A 14,454-nucleotide genomic window follows, 5' to 3' on the forward strand; every position below is an offset into this window, starting at 1 on the left:
TGATTGGTTTTTGCTTAGAGCGTGAAGCTTTGAGTTGTGTATTGTGTGTGTTAGAGATTAGAGTTTATCTGAGCTGTGCTTGGGACGATTTGGAGAGTTTTGAGAGAGTGTTTCGACGTATTGTATTGAGCTGCAGTACCCTTTGCCTTGAGGCCCAGCAACACCAGTTGCCACCTACTGTTTTGATAAAACAAAAAGCTTTGAGACTTAGAGAAACCTCGGACTGTTGTAAGCGCGCTATTACTGTTCACGCACTGTGATCTCATTGAAGAAAACAATTACATTTGTTGAATACTACTTTATCGCATTATAATCCCCCCACGAACTAAGAGTTTTGTGTGTGTGTTGGTGTGAGTGTGGTCAGCGGATAACGCTCTGCTGTATCCGTTTTCACCTTGTGCGCACTCAGGTACTCTTCAGCGGTTTGTCGAGACGCGTTGTAGTAGACGGTTTAGGTCTGAGAATCCACGTGGGGCCCTGAAATTATATAGGCCAGCGAAAAGCGGTGCGACTCGATCAGAGCAACAACAAACTCAAACGCAATGCCTTGAAGGAGGGAGAATTTTGTGTGTATGCAAAATATTGACTCTCATTTTTAATCGCCCTTCATTTCCACCCGAAAAATTCTTGTGACAAGCACTAAGACAGACTACAGAACTGCGAACAAGGTTCAGCAAAGGGACAGATCTCCGTTTTTCAGTGGCTGAAAACCGGAAACCGAAAGCTCAGTATAGCCGCCAAAACAAGTTGGACGAAGATGGAAAACTGTGACAGTTGTTGGCCGAATGCAAATTGAAGACCCCGCAGCGGACTGAGCTTCCGAATGACCCTGGAAATAGTAGAGATGGCCGCAATGACAACACCGATATGAAATATAAATGATGATAGTCCATGAAGCATAACTAGGGTCAGATGTTTAGTGACTGACGATCGAGGAAGTAAATTCGACTGGCGCTTCGAAAACAGATTGGTCAATTTACGTGGCGGCCGTGGAAATTAAATGTTCGGAAGCGCGGAAAAGTGAAATTGACGTCATGGGGCAATCAACGGGATCAACGGAATCAATTGCGTTGTCAAGGGCTGGAAAAACTCTAGATTTCCATTTTACCTCCCATTCGCCTTTTTTTTTTCCATGCAGGATCTTGGAGACTACGACGACGATGTTCCTCCAGCGGCGACACACAGCTGCGACAACAGGAGGCCGGCTGATGAAGAGGATGTCGACTATGTTCAAGCCGTCGCAGAGGGTAGTCGTGGGAAGGCGTGGAAGAGTTGGTATCAGAAGAAGAGGAGAAGAGCAAAGCGTCAGTGTCATCGAGTCAGTCATCGATGTACGACATTCGTAGGCCATCCGGACTCGGCCCGTCGATCGAGGAGCACGCAAGCATCGTACATCCCTATCGAGTTCAGGTCCCGTCTCTTCCTACCTATCGCCCGACGTCGCCTTTGCCGGTGGAAATCCTGACGGCGATCCTCTCGCACCTGCCACGGTTGTTGGTCCCTGCACTCGCTCTGCTCCCTCGCGATTTTCTCTGTGCGGCGCAGACCATTTTGTACAGCGACCTCGATATGAGGAACAGCCGGCACGGCGACGCGCTGTGGGTCTTCCTTGTCACACGACGGGACCTCACATCTCTCACGCATACCCTCCGTGTCCCTGCATGGCCCTCTCCGCAGGCACGGATGTATCTCATACCCCGCGTACTCGCTCGGATGGATAACCTCCGCTCACTCACCCTCCCTTCCTTCGACATCCACGTCGTGCGCCATCACTCTGCGTTTGGTCTCCGTCACGTCGAATTTGGCGACACACGTCTCTCCGGGCAGGCCGAAGCTGAATTACTCACGTGGCTGGATGGACAGACGAACATTGTCTCCTTGCATTTTCCGTCGCTCCTCGATGACGGCGACGACTCGTCTCCGTCTACACCACTTCCCGCCACCCCGACGCGTTCCCGTCTTCTCTCAGCCCCCACCACACCCGGCCGCCTCTCTCTCTTTCCCATGCCTCCACTGTCGCCGCTCCCGCCCACTCCTACGCCGACTCAGGAGTCGTTCACGCACACAGCCGCGACTCTCCTCCCTAACCTTACCGCACTCCATGGTCCGCCACACCTAATCATCCTCCTCGCGCCCTCTCGTCCTCTCATCGACGTGTCTATCACCATCTCTATGCCAATATATGCGGGTTTCCGTCCTACGACCACGCTCGAATCCCTCCCTCCATCTGTTCGTCGCCTGAAGTTCGTGTTCAAATCCGTGGGTAAACGCACGGAGGAAAAGACACTCCATAGCGCCGCCGTCGTATGCCCCCACATCGAAGAACTCGAAATCGAGGGAGAGGCCAGCGAGGATCGCTGGTGCAGCGTCGTCCCTCAATTCAAATCTCTCCGTGTCCTCATCATGCAGAAACCAGGGACAAAGACAGAAAAACAGCAATCGCTCGACGGGAGGTTCCCCCTCCCGAAACGAGCCAGGATGCGCTCGACGTCATCCTGTATCATCAGTCAGTCGGGTCACTCGATGGTGCTCAGTGAGAAAGCCCGCGCAGCCCGTCTAGCGACCGCGTGCCCCGCTCTCGTGCGCGTCGTGTTTCCCAATGGCGTAGAGTGGCGCCGGCCTCCTCCCCCCCCTCCCTCCCGTTCCCAGATCGCGGTCCTCTCCGCATCTTCTCCTGATGGATGACGATCTCTTTGTGAAAAAGAGAGGACAGGATGGTCCTCGGAGGAAGCTGGTTCCGTTGAAGGAGCAGAGGTTTGTTAGGGCAGAACCGGTCGAACAGGCTTCTGTCCTCACTGACAGCGATGACGATGACGTATTCTTCAGCCCGAAGAAGCCTCTCTCGAATGATAAGGTCGATGTCGACGTCGCTGGTGTAGGGAAGGTGGCTATGGCGCTGGTGTGAAGGTGTGGTTCCTTTTTGTTTCTCCCTTCCACATCTCAGCGCAATATTCTCTAGCGTGCACTCGTTTCTTCATGTCCGTATTTATCGGTATCTATTTTCCGATGCCCTACCCTACGCATTTCTTCTGTACATCTATGGATTTATATATCCAATTGCCATTCGTCTCTTCGAAATCGGTTGTGGTGCTTTGAGCGTTCTCCTCGGTGTCAACGACAAACTTATAATGGAGAGAAGCGCTAATCTTTGGGTAAGATATCCAATATGGACCCCGTTCTCGTCGCTGAAGGAAAGACTTCCAGTCTCTCTTTCTTTCTTCATTCCACTCTCGTCGTCTTCGTACACCTCCTCAACTCCTACTTCTGACTAACCCCTGCTCTCTACCGCGGGATGTCTAGAACGCAAACTTCTCGCGGGTCCCCGTCGTTTTTGAACACCTTCCAGACTTAGATCCTGCCACACCGGGTCTGAGAACTATGCGTATAACGAAACTGAAAGACCTTCAGGTAACAGTGCTTCGCAAGCATATCGTGTCGTTTCTTCGTGATATCTCTGCCTATGATTCAATAGCTGGCGATGAAGAATGGACAAGTCGCTCGCGTTCTTATCTTCGACCATCTACCTCCATGGAATGTCCCTTGAACCCATGGTGTGATTCCTTCCCGGAGCATGCCGACGTCGACAATACCCTTCTACGTTACCGTGTTCAGCCACGCTATACTTCTGGTACGGATTATCTTTTTCTCACACTCCTACCCTTCTCATTAACTATGCCATACACCAAAAATAGCTCTCCGTCGCATTACCGAAATTAATAAACGCGGAACTTTTCCATCGAGACATACGCTCGCAGAGCGCGCATCTTCGTTACACCTGCCCGAAGCACGTTCTGTTCATGGATTTTTTCCTACTCCACAAAATTGCCACATCACCAACTTGTTCGACGGCCACACAAACTTTGGCGCAAGTCGGCTGTTGGGGAAACCCTTTCGGACTCCGCTACAAAAACATCTTCCTTCAAAATCGGGACTCCTGCAGTCTGTGAACCCGACAGCACGAATATCGTTTTTAAAATGAACGCTCCATCAGTCGTACAGGAACGTATAGAAGAAGATTTCTTCTCGAGTTTGACCCTAATAATTATTCCGAGACGCAGAAATACTGCGACGCGCTCGCGCATTACTGCCGACAAGCTTTCTTGAACCCTGGTTTGACTTTCGAAATCACCATAACACCTCGAAACCATTCCTCCAGCTCTCTGTTCTGTTCCTTTCCTCTCTTCGCTCTGTAAGAAGGCGATTTCCAGCCCGTGCTGACAACTGGTATCTAGAAAGAACGAGACCGGTTTTCCCAGGTCTGGATGGCGGATGTGAAGAGAGGTGACACGTCCTATGGTTGTATTCTGCTTAAATGCTTTTAGGCATCTTGGTTGCTGCACCCGGAACCGTCGTGGGTTGATCCCACCTGTGAATACGAATGTCCGAGATATCTTGCTGGAGTCGAGAATCTGGTGTACAACGTGCTCGAGGATGTTCAGGGCTCAGCTATTTCGTAGTATTATGCGAAACATAAGGTATGCCTCTGCTTTGTAGGTTTAGGACTGCTGATTTACTGTGCATAGTTCGCAATGCTTCATAGAGTCTACCCGTGTGATTCTCATGGGGTATATCGAAGGAACAACTCTCGCTCGGCTACAAGACAAGTGTCCCAGCCACGATACCCCTCGATATAATCCCTTACCTCACAAATCCTATAGTGAATGGCTCGATATAGCGAAAGAGCCCGTAAGTGCTCCTCCATCATTTTGACGATTTTTCTCACCGATGATTCCTGAGTACATTGCAGCGCCAAGAGGCATGTCTGCAATTTCCGGGCGTAAAGTAATACACTGCGACCTCAAGCCGGAGAAATATGATGATCACATCTACGACATCCCCGAAGCAAGTCGTGTACATCGACTTTGCGTTTGGAGAGCCGAATGCGCGTCAAGACCTTATCGATGCTCATGAGAACTGCCGTCGCTCCGTGACAAGCTGCTGTAGTCAGCATAGGGAAGATTTTGAGAACGGAGCGACGAAGAATTCTACGGAAGACTTGACTCATCCTGGTTGAGGTCGTTGCACCCAGGTTTGTTTCCCGTTACATTTCTATATTACAGACTGGGGCAATCTTTATTTCGGTTGACCTACGTCTCTCGATCGTAACTCTAATGACATTTTTCTGCATTACCTTTCACTATCTCTTCCATTCTGTGTTGTGGACGACTATCGAGGTATCGGGGTTATTTCCGCTTCGTCAGTATAACAAACCTTCCGCACACTGATGTCCATTTGATTATCGACCAGCGTGGCAGAAAAAATTATAAAATTCAACTTGAAAAGCACTCGATGTTCAGTTAGCCTATGGACTCCCCCCGCTGCATTCCTACCAATTCAAATCAGGATAAACCTCAGCTTTGATCAGTCGTTGCACAGCGATGGGAAACTGAACTAGGCGGGCAGTCTTCCTCAGTGTCTCTCTTCTGACACAGGCAGTTCCACACGCCGGTGTATGAATGCCATTGTCCATGACCACTCCTAGATCGATGACCTCGAAGCGTAGATTCGCATGGTGACTCTGTACCCAGGCTTGAGAACAGTTATCATACAAGCGAAACACCGAGGTGGAATGAAATGACAACAGAAGGCACAGGATGATTGGAATTCACACGGAATCGAGCTGCTCACAAGTCGCTAGCGAGAAAGCAAGCAGAACGAATGGAGAAGGGAAATTTTGATCTCCGTTTCAATGAACATTGAAAACATTATTTAAGGGCTGCTTCTCGCCAAGAATACACTCACTCTGCATCCCGCAACTGAAAATGTCCCTGTTCACTCGCTCTGGCGCGGCATCTCTGCATACGAATTTGATTATGTGATATGTTCTGTCACTGCCACGGTACACTATATGAGGCCCCGATTCAGTGCTTGTTAATTTTTCGGGTGGGAATGAAAGGCAATTAAAAATGGGAGTCAAGATTTTGCAAACACACCAAATTCTCCTTCAAGGCATTGCATTTGAGTTTGTTGTTGCTCTGATCAAGTTGCACTGCTTTTCATTGGCCTATATAAATTCAGAATTCCATGTGGATTCTGAAATCTAAATAGTCTATTCTCTTGTGGATGTCTTTGTGAAGTGTTTCTGCTTAGAGTATGAAGCTTTAAGTCATGTATTGTGTGTTTTTAGGATTTTTGAGTTTGGTCTGAACAGTGCTTGGGACTTTGATGGTTTTGTGGGAGTATTTCAAAGTATTATGTTGTCTTACAGTACCCTTGCATTGAGACCCAGTAACATCTATCACCTCTCTTATTACACAGAAGCTTTAGACTTAGAGAGATCCTGATTGTATGCATACACAATTACTATTTCTGTGCAGTGGTTTGTTGAAGATAGAATTGTATTAGCTATTACTACTTCTATCACATTATAATCCTCCAATAAACTTAGAGTGTTGTGTGTGTGTGTGTTACTATGAGTGTGATCAGTGTATAGTTCTACAGTGTGTCAGTTTCTAGCTTGTGCATGCAACCACCTCTTCAACACTTGTTTTTATGCAGATCTAGATCAGTAGGAAAGTCTTCTACCATGCTCTGACACTTTGCAAGCCATCTGAACAAGGATATAGTGGACTAAACATTTTCAGCACTGGTGTCTAAGATCATATTTCAGCTCATTGCTGAATCAGATATCAGTTGATATGACATGTAGCAATGCCAAAGGACCTTTGAGAGGTATGAAGTGCATGCAAACAAGCTGGTCTCCACAATGATGCTTAATGATTATCACACTACAGAAATTTCCTTCAAGTGGTAACCCATCTTGAAACATGTGTGTTGGCATCAACAAGACCACCTCAACTTTGCTCCACATTCAGTGCCATCTTCATCAAGAATAACTGTAAGATGTCAAATTTTCCAGTTTCTTCTCCTGACTCCAGCTTACTGTACTTGACACAGTTGCATGGTCTGTGACAACATTTTCTCTATTTCATTCTTTCTCACCATTTCCATCCCTGGGTCTGAATTTTGGTGATCATTTATAATGGAACTTGAGTGTCTGATTAATATGCTGTCATAAAAAATATCCTTGAGGAAAAGCAAAGACTTACTTCATTTTCTTGCCTAGGCTTGACAGATGGTGCTTATTCATGCAGCACCCCACATATGCACTCTTCATACATGTTCACACAAGGTATCATCATGCTTTTCTTCTGGACATGGCTGAAGCTTGATACCACTCTTCTGACTATGGATCCATGGGAAAGGCTTGCTATGTTCCAAAAATTTTAGGAATGCCTCTGACTTTCAGGCTTATTACTTGATTACTGGTGAAGAGGTCCTGTGTATGCATAAGGTGAAAATGGATACAGCAGAGTTCTATCCATTGATCACACCTATACCAACACACACACAATACTCTTAGTTCTGTTAAGCCCAAGCGACACGTGATCTGACAACACGTGATAGACGACGTGTCCCTTCGCACTTCGAGGGATCACGCGAATCCACTTATGATGTTGTTCTTGTTCGGTGTGTCACAAGGCCACGTAGTGGCTCGAGAGTAGAATGGTGTGAATATAAACTTTAGCTCGAAGCTGGGATATACCAGCGAGAGCGATCGGTCTTAAATACTGTACAGGTAGTGCTAATATTACGACTACTTATTGTGTCGTCCTGTGTCCATGGTGCCCATTGTCCTTGAGCATCGTTGTCGTACATAAAAGGGTAATTGTGCGTCGTCGAGCGTCGTTGTATCTAGGCGGCGTAGTTGTGCTTACTAAGCCCTTCCCATGGTCTCGTGCTATGACTAAGCATAAATAGGGGTAAAAAGGGAAAAGAAATGGAAAAATCGTAACATTACCCCCTCGTTAAGACCATTGTCCTGATGGTTTAATTAAGGGAGAGTTCGTAATCGTGTATGGCTGTGTCGGCGTTCATGTATTTTTTGTTGATCCATTGGTTGGATTCCGGGCCATAACCTTTCCAACTCACGAGGTAATCGACCGTTGTTGTCATGCCTCCCCCACGGGCTTTCACTTTTCAGAGTTTGTGGTTTAATACCTGCTCAATTTCGTAGTGTTCTTCGTCATCAATCAAGTCTGGGGGAGGCAGTGGCGGTCGTCCCTGGTTCGGAAAGGCAGGCGCAACATATGGTGTCAATAGGGATTCATTGAATACGTTGTGAATTTTCCATGTCGCCGGTAAGCGCAGTTTATAGGCTGATTCTCCGATTTTTGCAACGATCGGGAAAGGTCCTGTACGCTTGTCGGAAAGTTTGCGTTTCGGCCGTGGTAGGTGGAGGTTCGTCGTATCAAGCCAGACTTTGTCGTGGACGTGATATTCATGTGCGGGACATCGATGTTTATCGTAGTGTAGTTTCATGGCCGAGGCGGCTTTCTCCAGTGCCTTCTTTGTTTCCGTATGTATTTTTTCCATCGTCGTGGCAAAGTCGGTGGAAGCTGGAGTCGTTGTTTTATGGAGACTCGTTTGCGTCAGATGTGGGTGTCTGCCGTGGTTCACAAAGAAGGGGGTCTGGCCCGTGGCGGAGTGTACTCTGTTATTGTGCTGGAAAGCCGCGAGTGCTAACCACTCGACCCAATCGTCTTGCCTGTAGTTGATAAATAGCCGAAGGTATTTTTCAACTTCCTGGTTTGCGCATTCGGTCTGTCCATCTGTTTGTGGATGGTATGCTGTTGATGCATTGGGCGTTATGTTCAACAGTTTGTATAGGTCGGTGAGAAATTTGGAGACAAATTGTGGTCCGCGGTCTGAGATGACCACTTGCGGCATCCCGTGTTTTGCGTATACTTCGTCCCGTAGAATCTTCGCCCATCCTTCCGAACTCAATTCTGTCAAACATGCGATCAGAATGATCGCCTTGGAGAATCGGTCGACTATGACGATGATTGCATCATAGCCGTTGCAGTCTGGTAAGCCGGTAATCATGTCCACTGATATATGAGTCCATGGCTGTGCCGGTATCTCATTGGGGTGTAGTGGCGCTGCTCGTGGTTGTGTGGACGCTTTCCCCCTCTGGCAGGTTTCGCAGCCTTTGACGTAGGCCGTGACGTCGTTGATGAGTTTAGGCCACCAATAATCTCGTAGAACGAGTTCCTTTGTCTTGGCAATGCCTGGATGTCCTGCCATGGCATGGTCGTGGTATATGGCGATGATGTCGCCACGGAGACTTTTGACACGTGGAATGTAGATCCTTCCATCGTAGTGGATCATCCCCTCCTTCTTTGTTAGTCCCCGCTCATGGTTCAGCGAGGCAGCGATCCTTTGATCCCACTGATGTGGATCTCGAGTTGCGCTTTTGATTTGTTCGTGTATCTCCTCCTCTGTGGGCATTATCATTGCTCGAAAGTGCTCAGGGCGGAGGATGACAACTCCCTCATTGTCATTTCCCCCCTGATCGTGGTCTGCATGGCGAGAGAGGAGGTCGGCTTTTTTGTTGGCGACTCCGGCTTTATGATGGAGTGTATACTCGTATTGGGCGAGTTCGGTGACCCACCGGGCTTGTCGGCGGTTCAATTTTTGAGGTTGTCGGAAGTATCTGAGATTCTGGTGATCGGTCCAGATTTCAAAGATTTCGGCTGCTCCGATCAGGTAATGATGCCACTCTTCAAGGGCGAGCATTATCACGAGTAATTCCTTGTCGTAAATCTCGTAGTTCCTTTCCGTCACTGTCAATGCCTTTGAGAGGAAAGCGACGGGTCGCCATTTCTTGTCCTGTTCTTGGGACAAGATGGCACCTATGGCCCCCTCGCTTGAGTCGGCTTCGACGCGGAATCTGCCCTCTTGGGACGGTATGGCAAGGACCACATCCTCTGCCAGTCGTCGCTTTAGATCTTCAAAGGCGTGTTGCTGGGATATACCCCACCCCCAAGGGGCGTTGCTGGTCAGCTGGGTCATGGGTCGTACAATCTTGCTGTAGTCCCGTATGAATCTCTGGTAAAAGTTGGTGAAGCCCAAGAAGGATTGTAGTTCCTTCTTTTTGGCAGGCGTCGGCCAATCGACTACTCCTGCGACCTTTATTGGGTCCATGCGAATACTCCCTTCACTGATGATTACTCAGAGATACTCGGTTTCCAGTACCTCGAATTCGCATTTTTCCGCTTTGAGGAACAGTTTGTGTTTCCTCATGAGAGCGAGTACCCGTCGGACCAGACTTCGGTGTTCCTCCCTTGTCTTGGACATGATGAGAATGTTGTCTAGATAAATGGTGACCTTTCCGGTGGTGATGAGATCCTTGAAGATGTCATTCATCATCCATTGAAAGGTGGCCGGGGAGTTGGTCAAGCCAAAGAACATTACTGTTGGCTCAAAGAGTCCCCGGTTGGTCCTGAATGCTGCCTTCCATTCGTCCCCTTCCTTGATCCGGACATTGTTGTACCCCCAACGTACATCGAGTTTGGTGTAGTATTTAGCCCCTCGGAGTTTATCCATCAGTTCGGAGATTAGGGGTAGGGGATATCGATTTTTGATTGTCATCTCATTGAGCTTCCGGTAGTCTTGGACGGGTCGGAGTTTGCCGTCCTTCTTTTTTACAAAAAAGAAGGGCGACGCCATAGGGGATTTTGAGGGTCGAATTCGTCCGGAAGACAGGTTCTCATCGAGAAACTTGTCGAGTTCCTGCTGCTCCTGATTACCGAGGGGGTAGGTCTTGCAGTCCAGGTTAGCATTAGCATTGGGGATTAGCTCAATGGCATGATCCCAGGGCTTTGGTTTTGGGAGTTCGTCGAAACTCTCTTTCTCGAAGAGGTCTCGGAAGTCCCTTGCCCACTCTGGCACCATCTCTTCAAACGTCTTTTCCTCTCTCCCTTCGTTTGCCTTGGCCGCTAGGTTATTGGCATGATGTACCGCTCGGATATGGATTTCTTTTTGCAGGTCTACCGCCAGGATGGTTTCACCATCCTCCATTTCTTCGTCCCACCGGTCTTCTGGATCCCCGTCGGGTAATTCATATGGGATCTTCCTACACCTGCACCTGGCAAACGTGATGCGGCCGGTCTTCCAATTGATCAGCGGGTTGTGACGGATGAGCCAGTCATGGCCGAGGAAGAGTTCTTTGGTTCCTAGATCCGTTACCGCCAGATCGATCCGTTCGGAATGATCTCCAATGGTCAACCTGAGTTCGACGAATTCCATGATGGAACCGGCCTGGTTTTTTGTTCCGTCGGCATTGTATACTGGTATTGGGGCCGCTGTTGCCCTCGTTGGGAGTTGATGCTTGTCGACGAAGGCTCGGTTAATTGAACTCCCCGTGCAGCCACTGTCAATTAGGGTGGTAACTTGGTGGGTGGCTCGACTAGTCAATACTTCGATTTGGCCTTTTACGACTAGATCCCGTCCGGGGGTCTTGGTTCGTAGAATGTATTTTTTTGGCCCTCGGAGTTTGTCTAGCCACTTGAGAGCGCGGCAGCGCTCAGCTTTCTTGATTCCTTCAATCAGTTCGTCTACGACTTCTTCGGCTCTCGCCCGATGGATCCAATTTCGAAGTACAGCCTTTGCCGCTGCTTCATTTTTGGCATCCTTGATGGCCCTCCATGTCCATTCGGTATCAAATGGCTTGAGCCACGTGGTGGGACTCTCTGTCCCTGTTCGGCCCATAGGCATTTGAGTTTTGTTTTGCGACTCTTCAAGGTGTGGGTTAACGGTTCGGGGTATATTCGAATGCGTTGTAACTACAGAAGTATCATAAGTTCGTACAATGGTAGGGGCCCGCACACCATGAAGTCCTTTGGCTGAGTCAGTGGAGTTGCTCACTGATCGGCCTTGTCTTTTACCTCCTCGATCTTCGTCTCCTTCCCAAGTTCTTCGTCTTCTTTCTGCAATTCGGCGATTTGTGCTCTAATGTCCTCACGGGTTCGCTTCTTCTTTGGGCAATCCTTGGCCATGTGGCCCTTCTGTCCGCAGTTGAAGCACTTCCCCTCCTTCTTCATTCGATCGATGTCCATCGGCTTCCCGGCGCCGGTGTAAGTGGTTCCTGTCCCAGTCTTCTGAGTGCCGTAGTTTGCCGACGTGGGAGTTCCCGATGGTTTCCCGGCAGTTTGCCCCGACTTGTTCGGGGTTGGCGGTGTCGACTTCTTGTTGCCATATTCTTGCAAGGTCGATGCCTCCGCTTTCTGCCTTTGCCTTTCCTTGTACATTTCGATGATCCTTTCCTTCCACTCGTCGTAGCCTACAGGCATCAACATCTTGACGCCCATGGCCAAGATCATCGTAAGGTATGAGGACGGAACTCCCCGCTTGAGGGCTTCTACCATTCTCCCGTCGTTTGCGACATCTTCTCTGATTCCTGCGAGTTTAGCGAGCCGTTCCAGCTCGTCGAAGTAATCGGTGGCCGCTTTATCTCCCATCTTGTACTCCTTGATCTTCTGTTTATGCACTTCCTGAACGGCAGGGTCGATAAATTTGTCGTTCAGCATGCGTTTGAAGACTGGCCATGAGGGATATCGATAGTGCTCCCTGGTGGTGGATCGGAAGTTCGGGGAAATGAGGATCCACCACGTTTTGGCCTTGTCCTCCAGATAGGAGGTGGCGAAGGCGACCTTGTTCATGTCGGTCCCGATGTATCCAACATAGACTTCGAAATACTGTTCGCAGTCTACTAGGAATCGGTCAATGTCGTCGGAGACCCCCTTGAAGGGATGCGGTTTTCGAAGGAGGTCGGGGTGGCATTGTAAGACGTTGGCATTGTGCGGAAGTGCCCCCATCGGGTTGGGCCATCCGTCGAATGGTGGTTGCTTCCATTCCGCGGGTGGTCTGGGGAAGGAGTGTAGGGAATTGTCGTCAGCGATTGGGCTTCCTTTCGGGTCGGTTATCCGGACGATCACCCCATCCCATACTGTGAATCCGAGGCGGACCGCCTCAGGGTCGTCCCGAACGGGGTCCTTTCCACTCGACTCGGCTTGATCCGGGGGGGGTTGTCCGCCGAGAAGCCGGCTTCCTTTGCCGGTCCAAGGGTTTCGGGTTTGAGCGGCTTGCCATGCCGGTCGGTTTCTTGTGCGGATGAGCCGTGAAGCCGTACTTCGGGTTGACGGGTTGTCGTCGGCCCAGCTCCGAATAGAGGGGGCGACGTAAACGGCTCGTTTTGGTGGGACGGGGGGGTACGCGGCATTGGTGCCGGTGCCTTTGGTTTGTTGTCAGGCCGATACAGCGGTATCGGCATGAGGGGATCTTCCGGGTGCCGTCACCTGTATTCCCTCCATGCGTATTCTGTCGTGGCATACTGTAGAATTTTTTCTTTTTCAGTACCTGCCGCATACCTGTACTCAAGTCCTAAGGACGTCGCTTGCCAGCATGCGTCCTGCCATAGATAATTTCTCCCCTGCTCGTACAACTCCTGGTACTCTTTACCCCTGGCCCTTTCAATTTCCTCTCGCAGTGCTTCTTCATCTGTATCCTCTCCTGCTCGTTCCAGCCGTCGCCGATATGGATCGTCACTGTCCTCGTCGTCCTCCTCGTCGCCCTCATCCCCGCTGTCCTCTCCCTCGAGGAGGGAACTGATGGGCTGGTCGTAGATGGACGGTACGAGAGGACGAAGGGTCATCGGGAACCCTTCCATTGACTTGGGTGCTGGGCCCATCGTCCCCCCTGATCGCTGGTTCGGGCGATGGGAGGACTTCTGAGCCGACTGTAGCGCGTTCCTCCGCGTGCTCTCGTCTCCTCCAGTTCTCGGCTATAGCGGCCAAAGAGTCGCTGGAACTCGGGGTTAAGAAACTGTCGAGTGACCCTGCTACCCAGGAATCGCTGGAGAGCCCTGTCGGAGACGTGGGCATTGTCAGGTACTCGGAGCCCGTAGGCTCCGAGGACGGAGTCGGCGTCGGATGAGATGGTGTCGGTACGGGCGGGGTATTCAAGGTCGACGGTTCGGGGTTCTCCCATTCTTCCACGTTGGATGGCCTCGTCCCAGCTGACGATGCTGGCAGGTCCTGTCCATGGGTCGTCCTCTGAGTCGGGCTCCCTGAAAGGGGATCCTGTTAAGCCCAAGCGTCACGTGAGCGAAAACACGTGATAAACAGGTGTTCCTTCGCACTTTGAGGAATCACCTGAGTTCACTATATATGTCTTCGGTCGGTGTGACTCAAGGTCAGATTATAGACTCGAGGTAGAATGGTGTGTATAAACTTTAGCTCGAAGCTGGGGTATACCAGCGAGAGCTGTCGGCCTTAAATACTATACAGGTATCGCTAAGAATATAACTACCTATTGTGTCGTTCTGTGTCTATGGTGCCCGTTGCCCTTGGGCATCGTTGTTGTACATAACAAGGTAATTGTGCGTCGTCGAGCGTTGTTGTATCTAGGCGGCTCAGTTGTGCTTACTAAGCCTTTTCCCATGGTCTTGTGCTATGACTAAGCATAAATAGGGGTGAAAACGTAGAAAGAAAGGAAAAATCATAACATTACCCCCTCGTTAAGACCATCGTCCCGATGGCTTAATTAAGGGATAATTCATAGTCGTGTATGGTGGTCTCTGCGTTCATATACTTTTCGTTCACCCACTGGTTA

At 49.6% G+C, this 14,454-nt stretch overlaps 3 protein-coding genes across 3 annotated transcripts; all 3 read left to right on the forward strand.

The window, feature by feature from the left end:
* The first annotated feature begins 1,056 nt into the window (after nucleotides 1-1,056).
* BT62DRAFT_737104 (uncharacterized protein) lies at nucleotides 1,057-2,848 on the forward strand. The gene has a single exon (XM_043182085.1). The coding sequence runs from the start codon at nucleotides 1,330-1,332 to the stop codon at nucleotides 2,683-2,685; it is 1,356 nt and encodes a 451-aa protein (XP_043032933.1). The 5' UTR covers nucleotides 1,057-1,329; the 3' UTR covers nucleotides 2,686-2,848.
* Nucleotides 2,849-3,204: 356 nt separating this feature from the next.
* Nucleotides 3,205-4,136, forward strand: BT62DRAFT_737110 (uncharacterized protein). The gene is made up of 2 exons (XM_043182086.1): nucleotides 3,205-3,628; nucleotides 3,693-4,136. The coding sequence occupies exons 1-2, from the start codon at nucleotides 3,379-3,381 to the stop codon at nucleotides 3,977-3,979; spliced, it is 537 nt and encodes a 178-aa protein (XP_043032934.1). The 5' UTR covers nucleotides 3,205-3,378; the 3' UTR covers nucleotides 3,980-4,136.
* Nucleotides 4,137-4,754, forward strand: BT62DRAFT_737111 (uncharacterized protein). The gene is made up of 2 exons (XM_043182087.1): nucleotides 4,137-4,475; nucleotides 4,524-4,754. The coding sequence occupies exons 1-2, from the start codon at nucleotides 4,294-4,296 to the stop codon at nucleotides 4,708-4,710; spliced, it is 369 nt and encodes a 122-aa protein (XP_043032935.1). The 5' UTR covers nucleotides 4,137-4,293; the 3' UTR covers nucleotides 4,711-4,754.
* Nucleotides 4,755-14,454: the final 9,700 nt, after the last annotated feature.

The sequence above is a fragment of the Guyanagaster necrorhizus genome (assembly GCF_019112545.1).
Source record: "Guyanagaster necrorhizus MCA 3950 unplaced genomic scaffold BT62scaffold_73, whole genome shotgun sequence".
Lineage (NCBI taxonomy): Eukaryota > Fungi > Basidiomycota > Agaricomycetes > Agaricales > Physalacriaceae > Guyanagaster > Guyanagaster necrorhizus.

Excerpts from the sequence above, each read along its gene's own strand:
- BT62DRAFT_737104 (XM_043182085.1), top strand. The coding sequence starts at position 1,330 with ATGTACGACATTCGTAGGCCATCCGGACTCGGCCCGTCGATCGAGGAG.
- BT62DRAFT_737110 (XM_043182086.1), top strand. The coding sequence starts at position 3,379 with ATGCGTATAACGAAACTGAAAGACCTTCAGGTAACAGTGCTTCGCAAG. Across the intron at positions 3,629-3,692 it reads TCAGCCACGCTATACTTCTG|CTCTCCGTCGCATTACCGAA; the intron begins GTACGGATTATC and ends CACCAAAAATAG.
- BT62DRAFT_737111 (XM_043182087.1), top strand. The coding sequence starts at position 4,294 with ATGGTTGTATTCTGCTTAAATGCTTTTAGGCATCTTGGTTGCTGCACC. Across the intron at positions 4,476-4,523 it reads AGTATTATGCGAAACATAAG|TTCGCAATGCTTCATAGAGT; the intron begins GTATGCCTCTGC and ends TACTGTGCATAG.